Raw genomic sequence first — 14,303 nt, 5'->3', positions numbered from 1 at the left:
TGAGTTCCCACATAGTACAGGAGGAGCATAACATGTGTCCGAGCTCTCCTGCCATGACTTAACCCTTGGATTAACTTAATTGGGCAACAACAATGTTAAAAGGTTGCTTACTGATAAAGAAAGAAAAAGAAAAACTACTTACCAATCACCAGCCAATCACTTACACCCTTGGCTGTGCCGTCACCTTTCGATTTCTTTCTACTTCTTTCTTGCCTTCTCCCTGTAGCTGCACCCGCTGGCCTCCGACTCACCATGAACTCCCGAGCCTCAGCGACACGTTAGGCCTTTTTATCGGTCTCTCCGACGCACCTCCCGAGCCTCTCCGACTCACCATGAACTCCCGAGCCTCAGCGACACGTTAGGCCTTTTTATCGGTCTCTCCGACGCACCTCCCGAGCCTCTCCGACTCACCACATACTGCCTCCATATTGTTTCTCCCAAAGTGCATCACTTCACACTTATCTGCCTTAAATTGCATCTACCATGTGTCTGCCCATTTCACCAGTCTATCTATGTCCCCTGAAATCTGCTACTATCCTCATTATTTACTACATTGCGATATATTGCATCATCCACAAACTTCAAAATTGTACTCCTATATCCAAGTCCAGGTCACTTATATATAAAACAAGAAAAGCAATGGTCCAAATACCGACCCCTGGGGGACCCATTTTATACTGACGTTAAGCTGACTAGCTTGTAATTGCCAGGTGTATCCCTCTCCCATTTTCTGAATAGGACATGACATTTGAAATCCTCCAGTCCTTTGGCACCGCTCTCATATCTAAGGATATTTGAAAGATTATGGTCAGAGCTTCTGTCAGCTTCCCTCAGCAATCTAGGACGCATCCCACCTGGACTGGGTGACTTGTTAATGTTAAGTGATGCCAACCTATTTAGCACCATGTTATAAAAACCCCTCTGGTTCACTAATGTCCTTTAGGTAAGAAAATCTGCCGTCCTTACCTGGTCTGGCCTATATGTGACTCCAGACCCATAGCAATGTGGTTGACTGTCCTCTGAAATGGCCTAGCTAGGCATTCAATTTGCTAAACGACTAAAACAAAGTATAATAAGAATGAAAAAAACGGATGGACCACCCAGCACTGACCTAGTGTTCTCCTCACTAACATCTGGGGACTTGTGCCAAAATTGGGAGAGCTGACCCACAGACTAGTCAAGCAACAACCTGACCTCACAGAATCATACCTTTCAGCCAATGTCCCAGATTCTTCCATCACCATCACTATTCCTATGTCCTGTCCCACTAGCAGGACAGACTCACCAAAGGTGGCGGAACAATGGTATATAGTCGGGAGGGAGTGGCCCTGAGATTCCTCGACATTGACTCCGGACCCCATGAAGTTGCATGGCATCAGGTCAAGCATGGGCAAGGAAACCTCTTGTTGATTACAACCTACCGCCCACCCTCAGCTGATGAATCAGTACTCCTCCATGTTGGAAGAAGCACTGAAGGTAGCAAGGGCACAGAATGTACGCTGGGTGGGGGGCTTCAAAGTCCATCACCAAGGGTAGCTCAGTGGTACCACGACTGACCGAGCTGGCCAAGTCCTAAAGGAAATAGCTGCCAGATTGGGCTTGTGGCAGGTGGTGACAGGATCAACAAAGGGAAAAACCAACTTGACCTCATCCTCACCAATCTACCTATCACAGATGCATCTGTCCATGACAGCATTGGTAAGAGCGACCACCATACAGTCCTTGTGGAGATGAAGTCACTGAGGACACCCTCCATCGTGTTGTGTGGCACAACCACCATGCAAAATGAGATAGATTCAGAACAGCTCTCGCAGCTCAAAACTGGGCCTCAATGAGGCGCTGTGGGCCATCAGCAGCAGCAGAATTGTATTCTACCACAATCTGTAACCTCATGGCCCGGCATATACATTACTCTACCATTACCATCAAACCAGGGGACCAAGCCTGGTTTAATGAGGAGTGTAAAAGAGCATGCTAGGAACAGCACCAAGCATACCTAAAAATGAAGTGCCAACCTCAGTAAGCTAAAACACAGGACTACATGCTTGGTAAACAGTGGAAGCAACATGCTATAGACAGAGCTTAGCAATTCCACAACCAACGGATCAGATCAAAACTCTGCAGTCCTGCCACCAATTGTGAATGGTGGTGGACAATTAAACAACTAATGGGAGGGTGAAGCCCCATGAACATTCCCATCTTCAATGATGGCGGAGCCCAGCACGTGAGTGCAAAAGAAAAGGCTGAAGCATTTTCAACCATTTTTGGTCAGAAGTGCTGAATGGATGATCCATATCGGCCTCCTCCTGACGTCCCCACTATCACAGAAGCCAGTCTTCAGCCAATTCGATTCACTCCACGTGGTATCAAGAAATGGCTGAGCGCATCGGATACAGCTAGGGTTAGGGGCCCTGACAACATCCCGTCTGAAGACTTGTGCTCCAGAACTAGCCACGTCTCTAGCCAAGCTGCTCCAGTACAGCTATGGCACTGGCATCTATCTGACCAGGTGGAAAATTGCCCAGGTATGTACTGTCCCCAAAAAGGACAGATCCAATCCGGCCAATTACTGCCCCATCAGCCTACTCTCAATCATCAGGGGTCATTGAGAGAGCTATCAAGTGGCATTTACTCACCAATAATCTGCTCACTGATGCTCGGTTTGGGTTCCACCAGGACCACTTGGCTCCAGACATCATTACACTTGGTCCAAACATGGAAAAAAGAGCTGAATTCCAGAGGTGAGATGAGAGTGACTGCCCTTGACATCAAGGCTGCATTTCATTTATCTCCATTTCAAACACTTAGGCCACAAAATTTGGCTCTGTAGCGCCCATTGTTTGGGCATTACGGGTACTGTTTTGGTTCCAAAATGGCATCCGTGGCGTGCACGCACACTTCTGCTGCGAGCTGTGCTGGACGCCATCTTGGGTAGGGCATTAGCATGGGTGAAGGAAGTATGCAAAGTAGGCAGATTGTGACATCAATCAGCGTGCAATGCTGATTTGAGGCCAGCACTGCTATTTTGGAGCTCAACGCTCCCACCCACGCAATTTAAAGAACTATTTGCAGGTTAGTTTCTACTGGCTGTAGCTGAGTTTGTAGAAGTGTTTGGAGGTTCGTACAGTTATTTAAAGCTGCTAAATTCCACAGGGAGTGGTGTGGCAGCTGCTGAAGGACTTTGTCCATTTATTCCGACTCTCTGCTTCTTGCCTGATAGAGAACTGGTTGGCAGACAAGAAGCAGAGAGTCGGAATAAACGGGTCCTTTTCAGAATGGCAGGCAGTGACCAGTGCGGTGCCGCAGGGGTCAGTGCTGGGACCCCAGCTATTTACAATATACATCAATGATTTAGACGAAGGAATTGAGAGTAATATCTCCAAGTTTGCAGATGACACTAAGCTGGGTGGCGGTGTGAGCTGTGAGGAGGATGCTAAGAGGCTGCAGGGTGACTTGGACAGGTTAGGTGAGTGGGCAAATGCATGGCAGATGCAGTATAATGTGGATAAATGTGAGGTTATCCACTTTGGGGGCAAAAACAGGAAGACAGGATATTATCTGAATGGTGACAGATAAGGAAAAGGGGAGGTGTAACGAGACCTGGATGTCATGGTACATCAGTCACTGAAGGTTGGCATGCAGGTACAGCAGGCGATGAAGAAGGCAAATGGCATGTTGGCCTTCATAGCTAGAGGATTTGAGTATAGGAGCAGGGAGGTCTTACTGCAGTTGTACAGAGCCTTGGTGAGGCCACACCTGGAATATTGTGTTCAGTTTTGGTCTCCTAATCTGAGGAAGAATGTTCTTGCTATTGAGGGAATACAGTGAAGGTTCACCAGATTGATTCCTGGGATGGCAGGACTGACATATGAGGAGAGACTGGATCAACTGGGCTTGTATCCACTGGCGTTTAGAAGAATGAGAGGGGATCTCATAGAAACATATAAAATTCTGACGGGATTGGACAGGTTAGAGGCAGGAAAAATGTTCCCGTTGCTGGGGAGTTCCAGAACCAGGGGTCACAGTCTAAGAATAACGGGTAAGCCATTTAGGGCCGAGATGAGGAGAAACTTTTTTACTCAGAAAGTGGTTAACCTGTGGAATTCTCTGCCGCAGAAAGTTGTTGAGGCCAGTTCATTAGATATATTCAAAAGGGAGTTAGATATGGCCCTTACAGCCAAAGGCGTTAAGGGGTATGGAGAGAAAGCAGGAAAGGGGTACTGAGGTTGAATGATCAGCTATGATCTTATTGAATGGCGGTGCAGGCTCGAAGGACCGAATGGCCTGATCCTGCACCTAATTTCTATGTTTCTATGTTTCAAGGATTCTGCACAGACCACCTGTTCCCAGACATGGGTACAGTAGTTTGTATCCCCCTTGGCCTGCAGCATGGCAGGGAAAATAAGTAGAGGCGATAGAGAGCAAGACAAGCTGATGGACGAGGGAGGATGGGGAGAAGGACTCTCAGCAGGAGGCCATATCTGCCCAGAGTGTTCAGGGAGCAATTCTCCGACCTGAACCGCAGCAAGGAACAATGTGTCAGATGTCTGCGCTTCACCAAAGATGTCCTCATTGAAATCTGCCACTTGATGCAGCCACAACCTCAGAGCAGGGCAAGGACCGCTTTGCCAGTATTTGTGAAGGTCATGGTGACCATGAATTTTCATGCGTTAGGCTCCTTCCAGGCTGGAGCAGGAGATATTTGCAACATCTCCCATTTTGCTGTGAATTGTTGCATAAGAGAGGTAACTGAGGCTCTGTATTCCAAGAGAGTTGAATACATTTCCTTCATTGTAACCAGAGAGCAGTAGGTGGAGCGAGCACATGGTTTTGCTCGGATTGCAGGCTGCCCCATGTTGCAGGGTGCCTTCAACTGCATGTCACTAGGTATGTGGTGTGCCGGGCTGCACCATCGCGGCATGGACCCCGCAGAAAAAATAACAGAAGGCCAGCTTCCGGAAGGAAGAACTGGTCAGTCACCCGAGAGGATAAAATGGCACCGTGCACCGTCCCTTTAAATTTTGCCCCGTGACAGAGTGCAGCCCGGTTTGCGACCTGTGAGGCTGGTGCTGACATCGCCCGCTGTGGCCTTACGGGGTGCTGCCCAATTTCCACCACGGGGCAAAAACGGATTTCTGCGCATGGCGATGATGTCACGCCAGAGGCATAGCAGCCCGGAGCACTACCAGTTGTGTGCCTTTACTAACTCCCATGCAACTTCATGGGAGCTGGTCACGCCTACCATCACCACCGACCCCCCCACTCTGGGTGAGAAATTGTTTGCGCAGGGACGCTAACAGGGTGTCACGATCCATGTGAATTTCTTCCCCATAGAGTTGTTTGGTGAATTGGAAAAACTGAAGGAAATTGGCACAGCATCAACATACCTGCAAATTTGAAATTCCGACGGCTGTAATGACTCCAAACATCACCATCAACATTCCGCCAATTACTGGCTGTGGGATGGTGCTGAAAATTGCTCCAATCTTTACAAATATCCCCATGAGGAGCAATAGAATTCCACAGGTGATTATAACTGTGCGGCTCCCCACCTAAAATCAAACAGAGAGAGAGAGTATAACATTTCCATTTTCTACACCAGCCATTCTTTCCTGAGTAAGGCGGCCAATTTACTGTCAATTAGTTGTGAGTTTTGTGCAGTGGTCTTATTGCACATTATGAACTGGGTTGAAACTGCTCCAAACTCATTTTATTTAGGAGTTTTACTGGGGCTGAAGATCTTCATCCCACTGGGTTGTAACCCACTGTGCCACAGCGTCTCCCATGCAATTCACTCTTTACCCTGGAAAAACTGGATTGAATGCCAATGCTGATTAGGATAGTATTGGGAGAGAGCAGATGCAGGCCTCCTGTGGCCTGTGAAAGGTCGGGAGAAGTTCATGTTACTATAATTACAATTGGATGCTGATGGAATGGGCCTCATTTTCTAGCTGCAAAGTTTTCTTATGTTGGCCAGAGACAGTTGCCTGGTGCACCTAAAACTGAAATAGATACAGTAGAAGCAGTGCCTTCACACTGGACATTAGAGTGCTGATCTAATATCTCCTTCTTTGGCTTGGTGTCAATTGTTTTCCCCTTACATCTCTGTGAAGCACCTTGGGACCTTTTTTCTACGTCAATAGTGCTATACAAATGCAAGTTGTTGCTGTGCTTAGTTTTTTAAGTCACTTTAATGGTGGGTTCCTGACAAAGCCCCTGGACACGGCGTTCCCGGGCAGAACCATGCCATGATGAAGAGATACTGAGCAGAATCAAGAAAGCAGTTAGCCTCCTGGACTATACCTTCTACCTTCAACCAGTTGATTTCAGGAGTGTCAATGCTACATAATCGAGATGAATTCAGGTTCAAGTCTGATTTTACTCCATTCCTGTTTTGAGCTACATCAAATGCTAAGTGTAGAAGAGGGGAATTTCCCAGCCCTGGCCAGTTGTTTGATGCCTCCTGTACAAGAAGCCTGGGAGCAGGCTACACGTCCGTGTTCTCTGTTCCACGAGTCAGGTCAGGGGGTAAAAACACAAAATCCTCAAAATAAATACAGTACCTTTTTAAGGAACAATTTCTCAGTTCTGCAGATAATATCTTTTACAGACAAACAATCATTAGTAAGCTGCTGAGCTGGGTAAAGCCAGTAATTATACATCACCAGGATGAAAGCACAGTGTACTAGCACTGTAATGAGCTGCATTATGGTTCATTATGGATTCATACCTAATTCCCCACTGTTTGATTAAGAATCTACGGTTGACAATGCGTGACACCGCTGGGGTTGAAAATAGTAAGAGGGAAGACCAGGCAAATCAGGAGTTAATGAGTAGCTGGTCCAACACTTATGTTTTAAAAAAAGATGAGTTACACAATACTGTAGTCCTTGAAAAAAACTGAGTTAAAGTGGGAAATGCCTCTCCATATATTCAAGTCTAGAACTGATTTTCTAGAGAGTTAACGTTGCTGAGTGTAAAAGAAGAATTTGGCACAAGAAAGGAAACCAAGCTTTTGGGATACAGCTTTGGCGAGAAAGCGAGAGAGAGAAATTCAATGCATTTGTGCCTCCCATTAGAGCCCCTGGAGCAGACAGGGCAGGCACGCGCTGACAACGACTCCTGCCATATTGGGCCCAGGGATCGTGATACCATCGCTGTGTGCATCGCCCCGTTAGCACCCCAGCCCCAAAATTCACTTTTGCCCCCTGCAACAGCGCTGGGCAAAACACCGGGAGCTGCAGGAGGCGCAGATCAGGCGGCAGGACACGACTGGGGCTAAAATTAAAGGCGAGGTGGCCGATGGAAAATTAAAAAAAACACTTACCTTGTTTTTCTCTGTTTTCTTCGAGGGTCCTGGCCTCGATCGCTCAGTCCGGCTCTCTGCTCGAGTCCGCTGGGCTGATAGCATGGCACCACCACTCCTTGATGGTCCAGGAAGGTCCCTTTTTAATTCGCAGAGCCTGCAGCGTGGGCCTTTCCCTGTAAGTGAGGGAAGGAAGGACCCCTTGGATGCGGTAGTGCTGCTTGGCCCAGTGTGCAGCTGCTGAGGCGTCCATCCCGTTAGTGCTTCAAGAAGGAAGTGGAGCGCTTGATTTAGCTCTCCAGCTCCTTCCAGGGGTGGTAACCCAAATTCTTTGAGGGGGGCGGAAACTTCAGCACCTGGCACTAACTTTCACGCCTCCCAATTGTTACCGCCTCCAAATGGGGCGATAATGAATTTCACCCCCAAAGAAAGTTAAGAAGTGGTTGGTATTTGCCAGAGATACAAAGGTATTGGCCTGAAAACCCCTAGGTTCAGCCCCACAATGTAGCTCTGAGGAGCAGGGCTTCCATCTGCTGGCCATACGTACCCCAACCCCAACCAAATCCCACGGTCAGGGATATTTGCGTAAAATGGGTGCGTGTGCCAGTCGTGGCACAGTCAGAGTCCCTGCTAGGTGGGGGAATAAGGAAATTAGCAGCAGAGGGCAGGCGCTGGAGCAGAGTGCTGACAAGAGCAGGTGAAGATGCTTTTTGCTTAAGAAGAAAGCTGTCCCGTTTCCTAAAGGAAACAGGTTCTGTGAGAAAACTGGCCGTACAAAATGTAGTGCGGGCCACTTCTGCCAGGATGAGGCCCTTGCAGGTGATGTACTTTTGTCATCAGGAAACGGGCTGGACACAAGATTGCCCACCTTCGACCTCTCAGGAAACCTTTGCGGAGTCCAAAGGCATGGAAAACTGGCATAACTGAGCTGCAGCCCTGCCTGCCCCAATTGAGCTCAGGATCCACCAGAAAAGTCACAGATTTTCAGGACTTACATCTCTGACGAGGTAGCAAATTTGCAAAGGGTATGGAGCAGATTAAGATACAAGTGATTCAACCACTAGGCTGCCAGATTACTGGATGTTGCAAACACTGAAGGAACTTGCTTAATGTAGAGTGGCACCATCAGTAGTAGAGTGGAGAGGGTTGGATGAGTGAAGATCGTCACTGATATAAAGAAGGAACAACATTGCAAGAGGACGGAGCATTGTGGAATCTCTGAGCTAATGGAAAATCAGTTTGAGGATGAGCCATCAACTACAGCACAGATAGAGCAATTTAAAAGGGAACAAGTTAGTATTGACACTCCTTCCAGATGAAACAGCGATTTACTTGTATTTCTTTCAATTTAGTATACTGCTCATGATGCGCCCCTCTACACTGGGGAGACCAAATACTGAGTGGGTGATCGCTTCGTTGAACACCTCCTTTCAGTCCGCAAGTGTCACCCTGAGCTTCCGGTCACTTGCTGTTTTAATTCTCCATCTCACTCCCACTCTGATCTCTCCGTTCTCAGCCCCCTACACTGTTCAAATAAAGCTCAACGTAAGCTCGAGGAACTGCACCTCATCTTTTGATTAGGAATTTTACAACCTCAACACTGAATTCGACAATTTCACATCATTACCAATGCTCCCATTTTTTTGGACAGCAGGTGCTGTTGATGATTCTGCTTTTGCCATTTACCCCTCCTCCAGACCCATCTTTTGTTTCTTTGCTTGTCCCATTACCATCTCCTTTTGCCTCGCACCATCATCCCTTTTGTCATTTAATCTCTCCTGCCTTCCACCCCATAACAGACCTTCCATTTTATTCTCTGGTCCACTCACCCCTTTCCCTGCCTCTATTTTTGCTTAAAACCAGTTACATCTCTAACCTTTTCTAGTTCTGATGAATGGTCATTGACCTAAAACGTTAACTGTTTTTCTCTCTCCACAGATGCTGCCTGACCTGCTGAGTATTTCCTGCATTTTCTGTATCTAGTATTAATGACTTTGGTAGGAGATAATTTGTTGGTAACTTGTTGTAATTGTGCATGGTGCCAGACCCTGTCAAAGGCTGACAACCCGTTACCCAGCTGAGTTCTTCCATCTTAGGTGTCACGTGGAAGTGTGGAAGGGAAAGCTGCAGTCGCTGGTTATGTTCGTGCATTTGCTCCCAGCTGATTATGGAGCAGCACAATGGGTATAGTTAGTGATGAAAACATACGAATAGTGAATACAGTGATTACCTTTCAAATAATATTAAAATAAATATAAACCTCTTTTTTAATTATTTACAGATTGTTAACAGACATATTTGAGGGAACCTGTCTTCCATTTGTGTCTTCAGTTTATACCTTTGTGATACCCAGAGCACCAACATTCTCGCTGTAAGAGGTGGTCCCATTGCCTGTGCCCCATGCTCCAGCGAGGAGACAACCGATTCCTTCAATGCCAATCCCTCGATTAATGGCTTCTTTTGGAGGAGGAGGAGCACCACAGAGTCGAGCACAGGCATGATAGTCTCCGACAGACTCAATCATTGAAGAGATCACTCCAGCCAGAATCCCAAAAATACCAGCAAGGCTGACTGTTGGTAATCCCCACTGCCCTGAGCACAGAAAGACAAAGTCTTATTACATATTACATTCTCCAGTATTGGACGGTGTGACATTTCACTGTGTCATCTCACAGTCTGTGATAGTAAGTACATTGTTGTGTAACAGTGCGAGATACTAAAGCCCGATTTTAGCTTGAGACGGTAGTTGTGTGGACGGCAAACTGTCCCGACCTCGGTAGTGTGAGGCCTGGGAGACTTTAACTCCCGGGCTTGATCTGCATAGTCTCAGTCTCCCATCCCAAACCGGCGGGAAAGGGCAGCTGGCTGACAGGCGGGAGCAGAAAGTCAGGTGACAGAAGGCCTCTGCCGATGACTGAAGCAATGGTGCCTGGCACTCAGATAAGGCACCAGAGAAGGGTTTGGGAGTCCTAAACCTTCCTTGTGGAGCCCGGAACAGAACTCATGTTTGTCCTGACCCCACAAGGAAAGTAAATAAAAGTAAAATGATTTAGCTTTATGAATCTCTTTTAGCCATGAATCCTCTTCCTGCTAAGTCAGTCTGGCAGGAAAGCCTTAACAGCTTGCCCATGCAGGCCATTGGATAAAATAGCAGTCGACCCAAGTGACATCATTGGTGCTCGATCTGCATATTTAAAGAAGGACCTTGCCGGTTTTCAGAAGAGCAGGTTAAAATCTGAACCTTTGAGGAGGGAGCGGCTCCTTGGTGGGTAAGTCTCACGGGTGACCTTAACTGCCGCCCAGTTTCTGCAAGGCTTAAGCCTCTGGTGTTATATGCGGGATTACTAAGCGATATTATAGCCTGACAGTTGAGTCAGGTGATTCAGTGCATGGTAGGGTACCATGTGATATTACAGATTGTGGTGTTATAGTCTGTGATATTAGTCTCAGCAGCAGGACGACTCAAACAGGAAAGTCTCATCTTCAGGACACTTCAACAAATCCGCTTTTCAAAGGACAAACTTTTGGGACTTTTCATGATTTAAAAAAATAGTTTTATTTAACTAGTTAATTACAATCACAGGCAATAGTTGGAAGGAGTTATTGATCCCAACAGCTTAGTGAGCTGAATGAATATTGTTGGAGGAACTGGCGAAGGTATGTCACTGACCCCAACAGTGTGAGGAGCTGAATGAAGAAGGAGTTACTTAGTCTGAGAGTATGAAGGAACTAAATAATGATATCAGGGCAGTTGTGAGGGATGATATTGGCTCCAATGAACAAAATGTTGAATCATTGTGGGTGGAGATTAGAGATAGTAAGGGGAAAAAGTCACTGATCGGCGTAGTTTATAGGCCCCCAAATAATAACTTCATGGTGGGGCGGGCAATAATCAAGGGAATAATGGAGGCATGTGAAAAAGGAACAGCAGTAGTTATGGGGGATTTTAACCTACATATCGATTGGTCAAATCAAATCGCAGGGGGTAACATGGAGGAGGAATTCATAGAATGCATATGGGATTGTTTCTTAGAACAGTATGTAACAGAGCCTACAAGGGAGCAAGCCATTTTGGATCTGGTCCTGTGTAACGAGACAGGAAAAATAAACGATCTCCTCGTAAAAGATCCTCTCGGAATGAGTGATCACAATATGGTTGAATTTGTAATACAGATTGAGGATGAGGAAGTTGTGTCAGAAACGAGAGTACTATGCTTAAACAAAGGGGACTACAGTGGGATGAGGGCAGAGTTGGCTAAAGTAGACTGGAAACAAGGACTAAACGGTGGCACAATTGAGGAACAGTGGAGGACTTTTAAGGAGCTCTTTCATAATGCGCGACAAAAATATATTCCAGTGAAAAAGAAGGGCGGCAAGAGAAGAGATAACCAGCCGTGGATAACCAAGGAAATAAAGGAAAGTATCAAATCAAAGACCAATGCATATAAGGTGGCCAAGGTTAGTGGGAAACTAGAGGATTGGGAAGATTTTAAGCAACAGCAAAGAATGACTAAAAAAGCAATAAAGAAAGGGAAGATAGATTACGAAGGTAAACTTGCGCAAAACATAAAAACAGATAGTAAAAACTTTTACAGATATATAAAACGGAAAAGAGTGACTAAAGTAAATGTTGGTCCCTTAGAAGATGAAAAGGGGGATTTAATAATGGGAAATGTGGAAATGGCTGAGACCTTAAACAACTATTTTGCTTCCGTCTTCACAGTGGAAGACACAAAAACCATGCCAAAAATTGCTGGTCATAGGAATGTGAGAAGGGAGGACCTTGAGATGATCACTATCACTAGGGAGGTAGTGCTGGACAGACTAATGGGATTGAAGGTAGACAAGTCCCCTGGTCCTGATGAAATGCATCCCAGGGTATTAAAAGAGATGGTGGAAGTTATAGCAGATGCATTCGTTATAATCTACCAAAATTCTCTGGACTCTGGGGAGGTACCAGCGGATTGGAGAGCAGCTAATGTAACGCCTGTTTAAAAAAGGGGGCAGACAAAAGGCAGGTAACTATAGGCCGGTTAGTTTAACATCTGTAGTGGGGAAAATGCTTGAAACTATCATTAAGGAAGAAATAGCGGGACATCTGGATAGGAATAGTGCAATCAAGCAGACGCAGCATGAATTCATGAAAGGGAAATCATGTTTAACTAACTTTCTGGAATTCTTTGAGGATATAACGAGCATGGTGGATAGAGGTGTACCGATGGATGTGGTGTATTTAGATTTCCAAAAGGCATTCGATAAGGTGCCACACAAAAGGTTACTGCAGAAGATAAAGGTACGCGGAGTCAGAGGAAATGTATCAGCATGGATAGAAAATTGGCTGGCGAACAGAAAGCAGAGAGTCGGGGTAAATGGGTCCTTTTCCGGTTGGAAATCAGTGGTTAGTGGTGTGCCACAGGGATCAGTGCTGGGACCACAACTGTTTACAATATACATAGATGACCTAGAGGAGGGGACAGAGTGTAGTGCAACAAAATTTGCAGATGACACTAAGATTAGTGGGAAAGCGGGTTGTGTAGAGGACTCAGAGAGGCTGCAAGGAGATTCGGATAGGTTAAGCAAATGGGCTAAGGTTTGGCAGATGGAATACAATGTCGGAAAGTGTGAGGTCATCCACCTTGGGAAAAAAAACAGTAAAAGGGAATATTATTTGAATGGGGAGAAATTACAACATGTTGTGGTGCAGAGGGACCTGGGGGTCCTTGTGCATGAATCCCAAAAGGTTAGTTTGCAGGTGCAGCAGGTAATCAGGAAGGCAAATGGAATGTTGGCCTTCATTGCGAAAGGGATGGAGTACAAAAGCAGGGAGGTCTTGCTGCAACTGTATAAGGTATTGGTAAGGCCGCACCTGGAGTACTGCGTGCAGTTTTGGTCACCTTACTTAAGGAAGGATATACTAGCTTTGGAAGGGGTACAGAGACGATTCACTAGGCTGATTCGAGAAATGAGGGGGTTAACTTATGATGATAGATTGAGTAGACTGGGTCTTTACTCCTTGGAGTTCAGAAGGATGAGGGGTGATCTTATAGAAACATTTAAAATCATGAAAGGGATAGACAAGATAGAGGCAGAGAGGTTGTTTCCATTGGTGGGGGAGACTAGAACTAGGGGGCACAGCCTCAAAATACGGAGAAGCCAATTTAAAACCGAGTTGAGAAAGAATTTCTTCTCCCAGAGGGTTGTGAATCTGTGGAATTCTCTGCCCAAGGAAGCAGTTGAGGCTGGCTCATTGAATGTTTTCAAGTCAAAGATAGATAGATTTTTAAGCAATAAGGAAATTAAGGGTTACGGGGAGAGGGCGGGTAAGTGGAGCTGAGTCCACGACCAGATCAGCCATGATCTTATTGAATGGCGGAGCAGGCTCGAGGGGCTAGATGGCCTACTCCTGTTCCTAATTCTTATGTTCTTATGTTCTTAAATTAACAACATTTGGCTGGGAGGAGTTACTGAGGCTGACAGGAGCATTAGCTTGCATGGCTGAAGTTACACAATTCTTGTTTTGTTGCTGATGTTAATTCAGCTCGTTGACCCGGTCAGGCTAAGTAACTGTGCTTACCAATAATCTCATAAGCACGCGCTATTTAAAAATTTAGTTCTTTCCTTTGTAAGGAAGGAAAACATTTGTGAAAACCTGAACATAGTTGAAGATGGTATTGTAAAATAATGCTACATCTTAGATTTCTAAAAAGAAAATGGAGTCTGTCAAAATCCAACCTTTTTTCCCCACTCCCTGCATCTGGCTGCAGTGTGTACCATCTATAAGATGCACTGCAGCAGGTCACAAAGGCTTCTTTGGCAGCACCTCCCAAACCCACAACCTCCACCATCTAGAAGGGCAGCAAGCACATGGGAACAGCACCACCTCCAGGTTCCCCTCCAAGTCACACACCAGCCTGACTTGGAAATGTATCGCTGTTCTCTCATCATCACTGGCTTAAAATTCTGGAACCCCCTCCCTAACAGCATCATGAGAGTACCT

At 46.1% G+C, this 14,303-nt stretch overlaps 1 protein-coding gene across 1 annotated transcript in view; it reads right to left on the bottom strand.

Moving 5' to 3' along the window:
* The window catches only part of slc23a4 (solute carrier family 23 member 4), a 102,311-nt gene that overhangs the window by 16,614 nt on the left and 71,394 nt on the right, over positions 1–14,303 (bottom strand). The window contains exons 8-9 of the mRNA XM_070901656.1: positions 9,645–9,898; positions 5,388–5,552 (exon numbers count right to left, since the gene is read on the bottom strand). Coding sequence (XP_070757757.1) covers positions 5,388–5,552; positions 9,645–9,898 — 419 coding nt within the window. The remainder of the gene's footprint in view (positions 1–5,387; positions 5,553–9,644; positions 9,899–14,303) is intronic.

Source organism: Pristiophorus japonicus, chromosome 15 (assembly GCF_044704955.1).
Source record: "Pristiophorus japonicus isolate sPriJap1 chromosome 15, sPriJap1.hap1, whole genome shotgun sequence".
Taxonomy (NCBI): domain Eukaryota; kingdom Metazoa; phylum Chordata; class Chondrichthyes; family Pristiophoridae; genus Pristiophorus; species Pristiophorus japonicus.
This window is presented reverse-complemented; position numbering and strand designations above follow the sequence as displayed.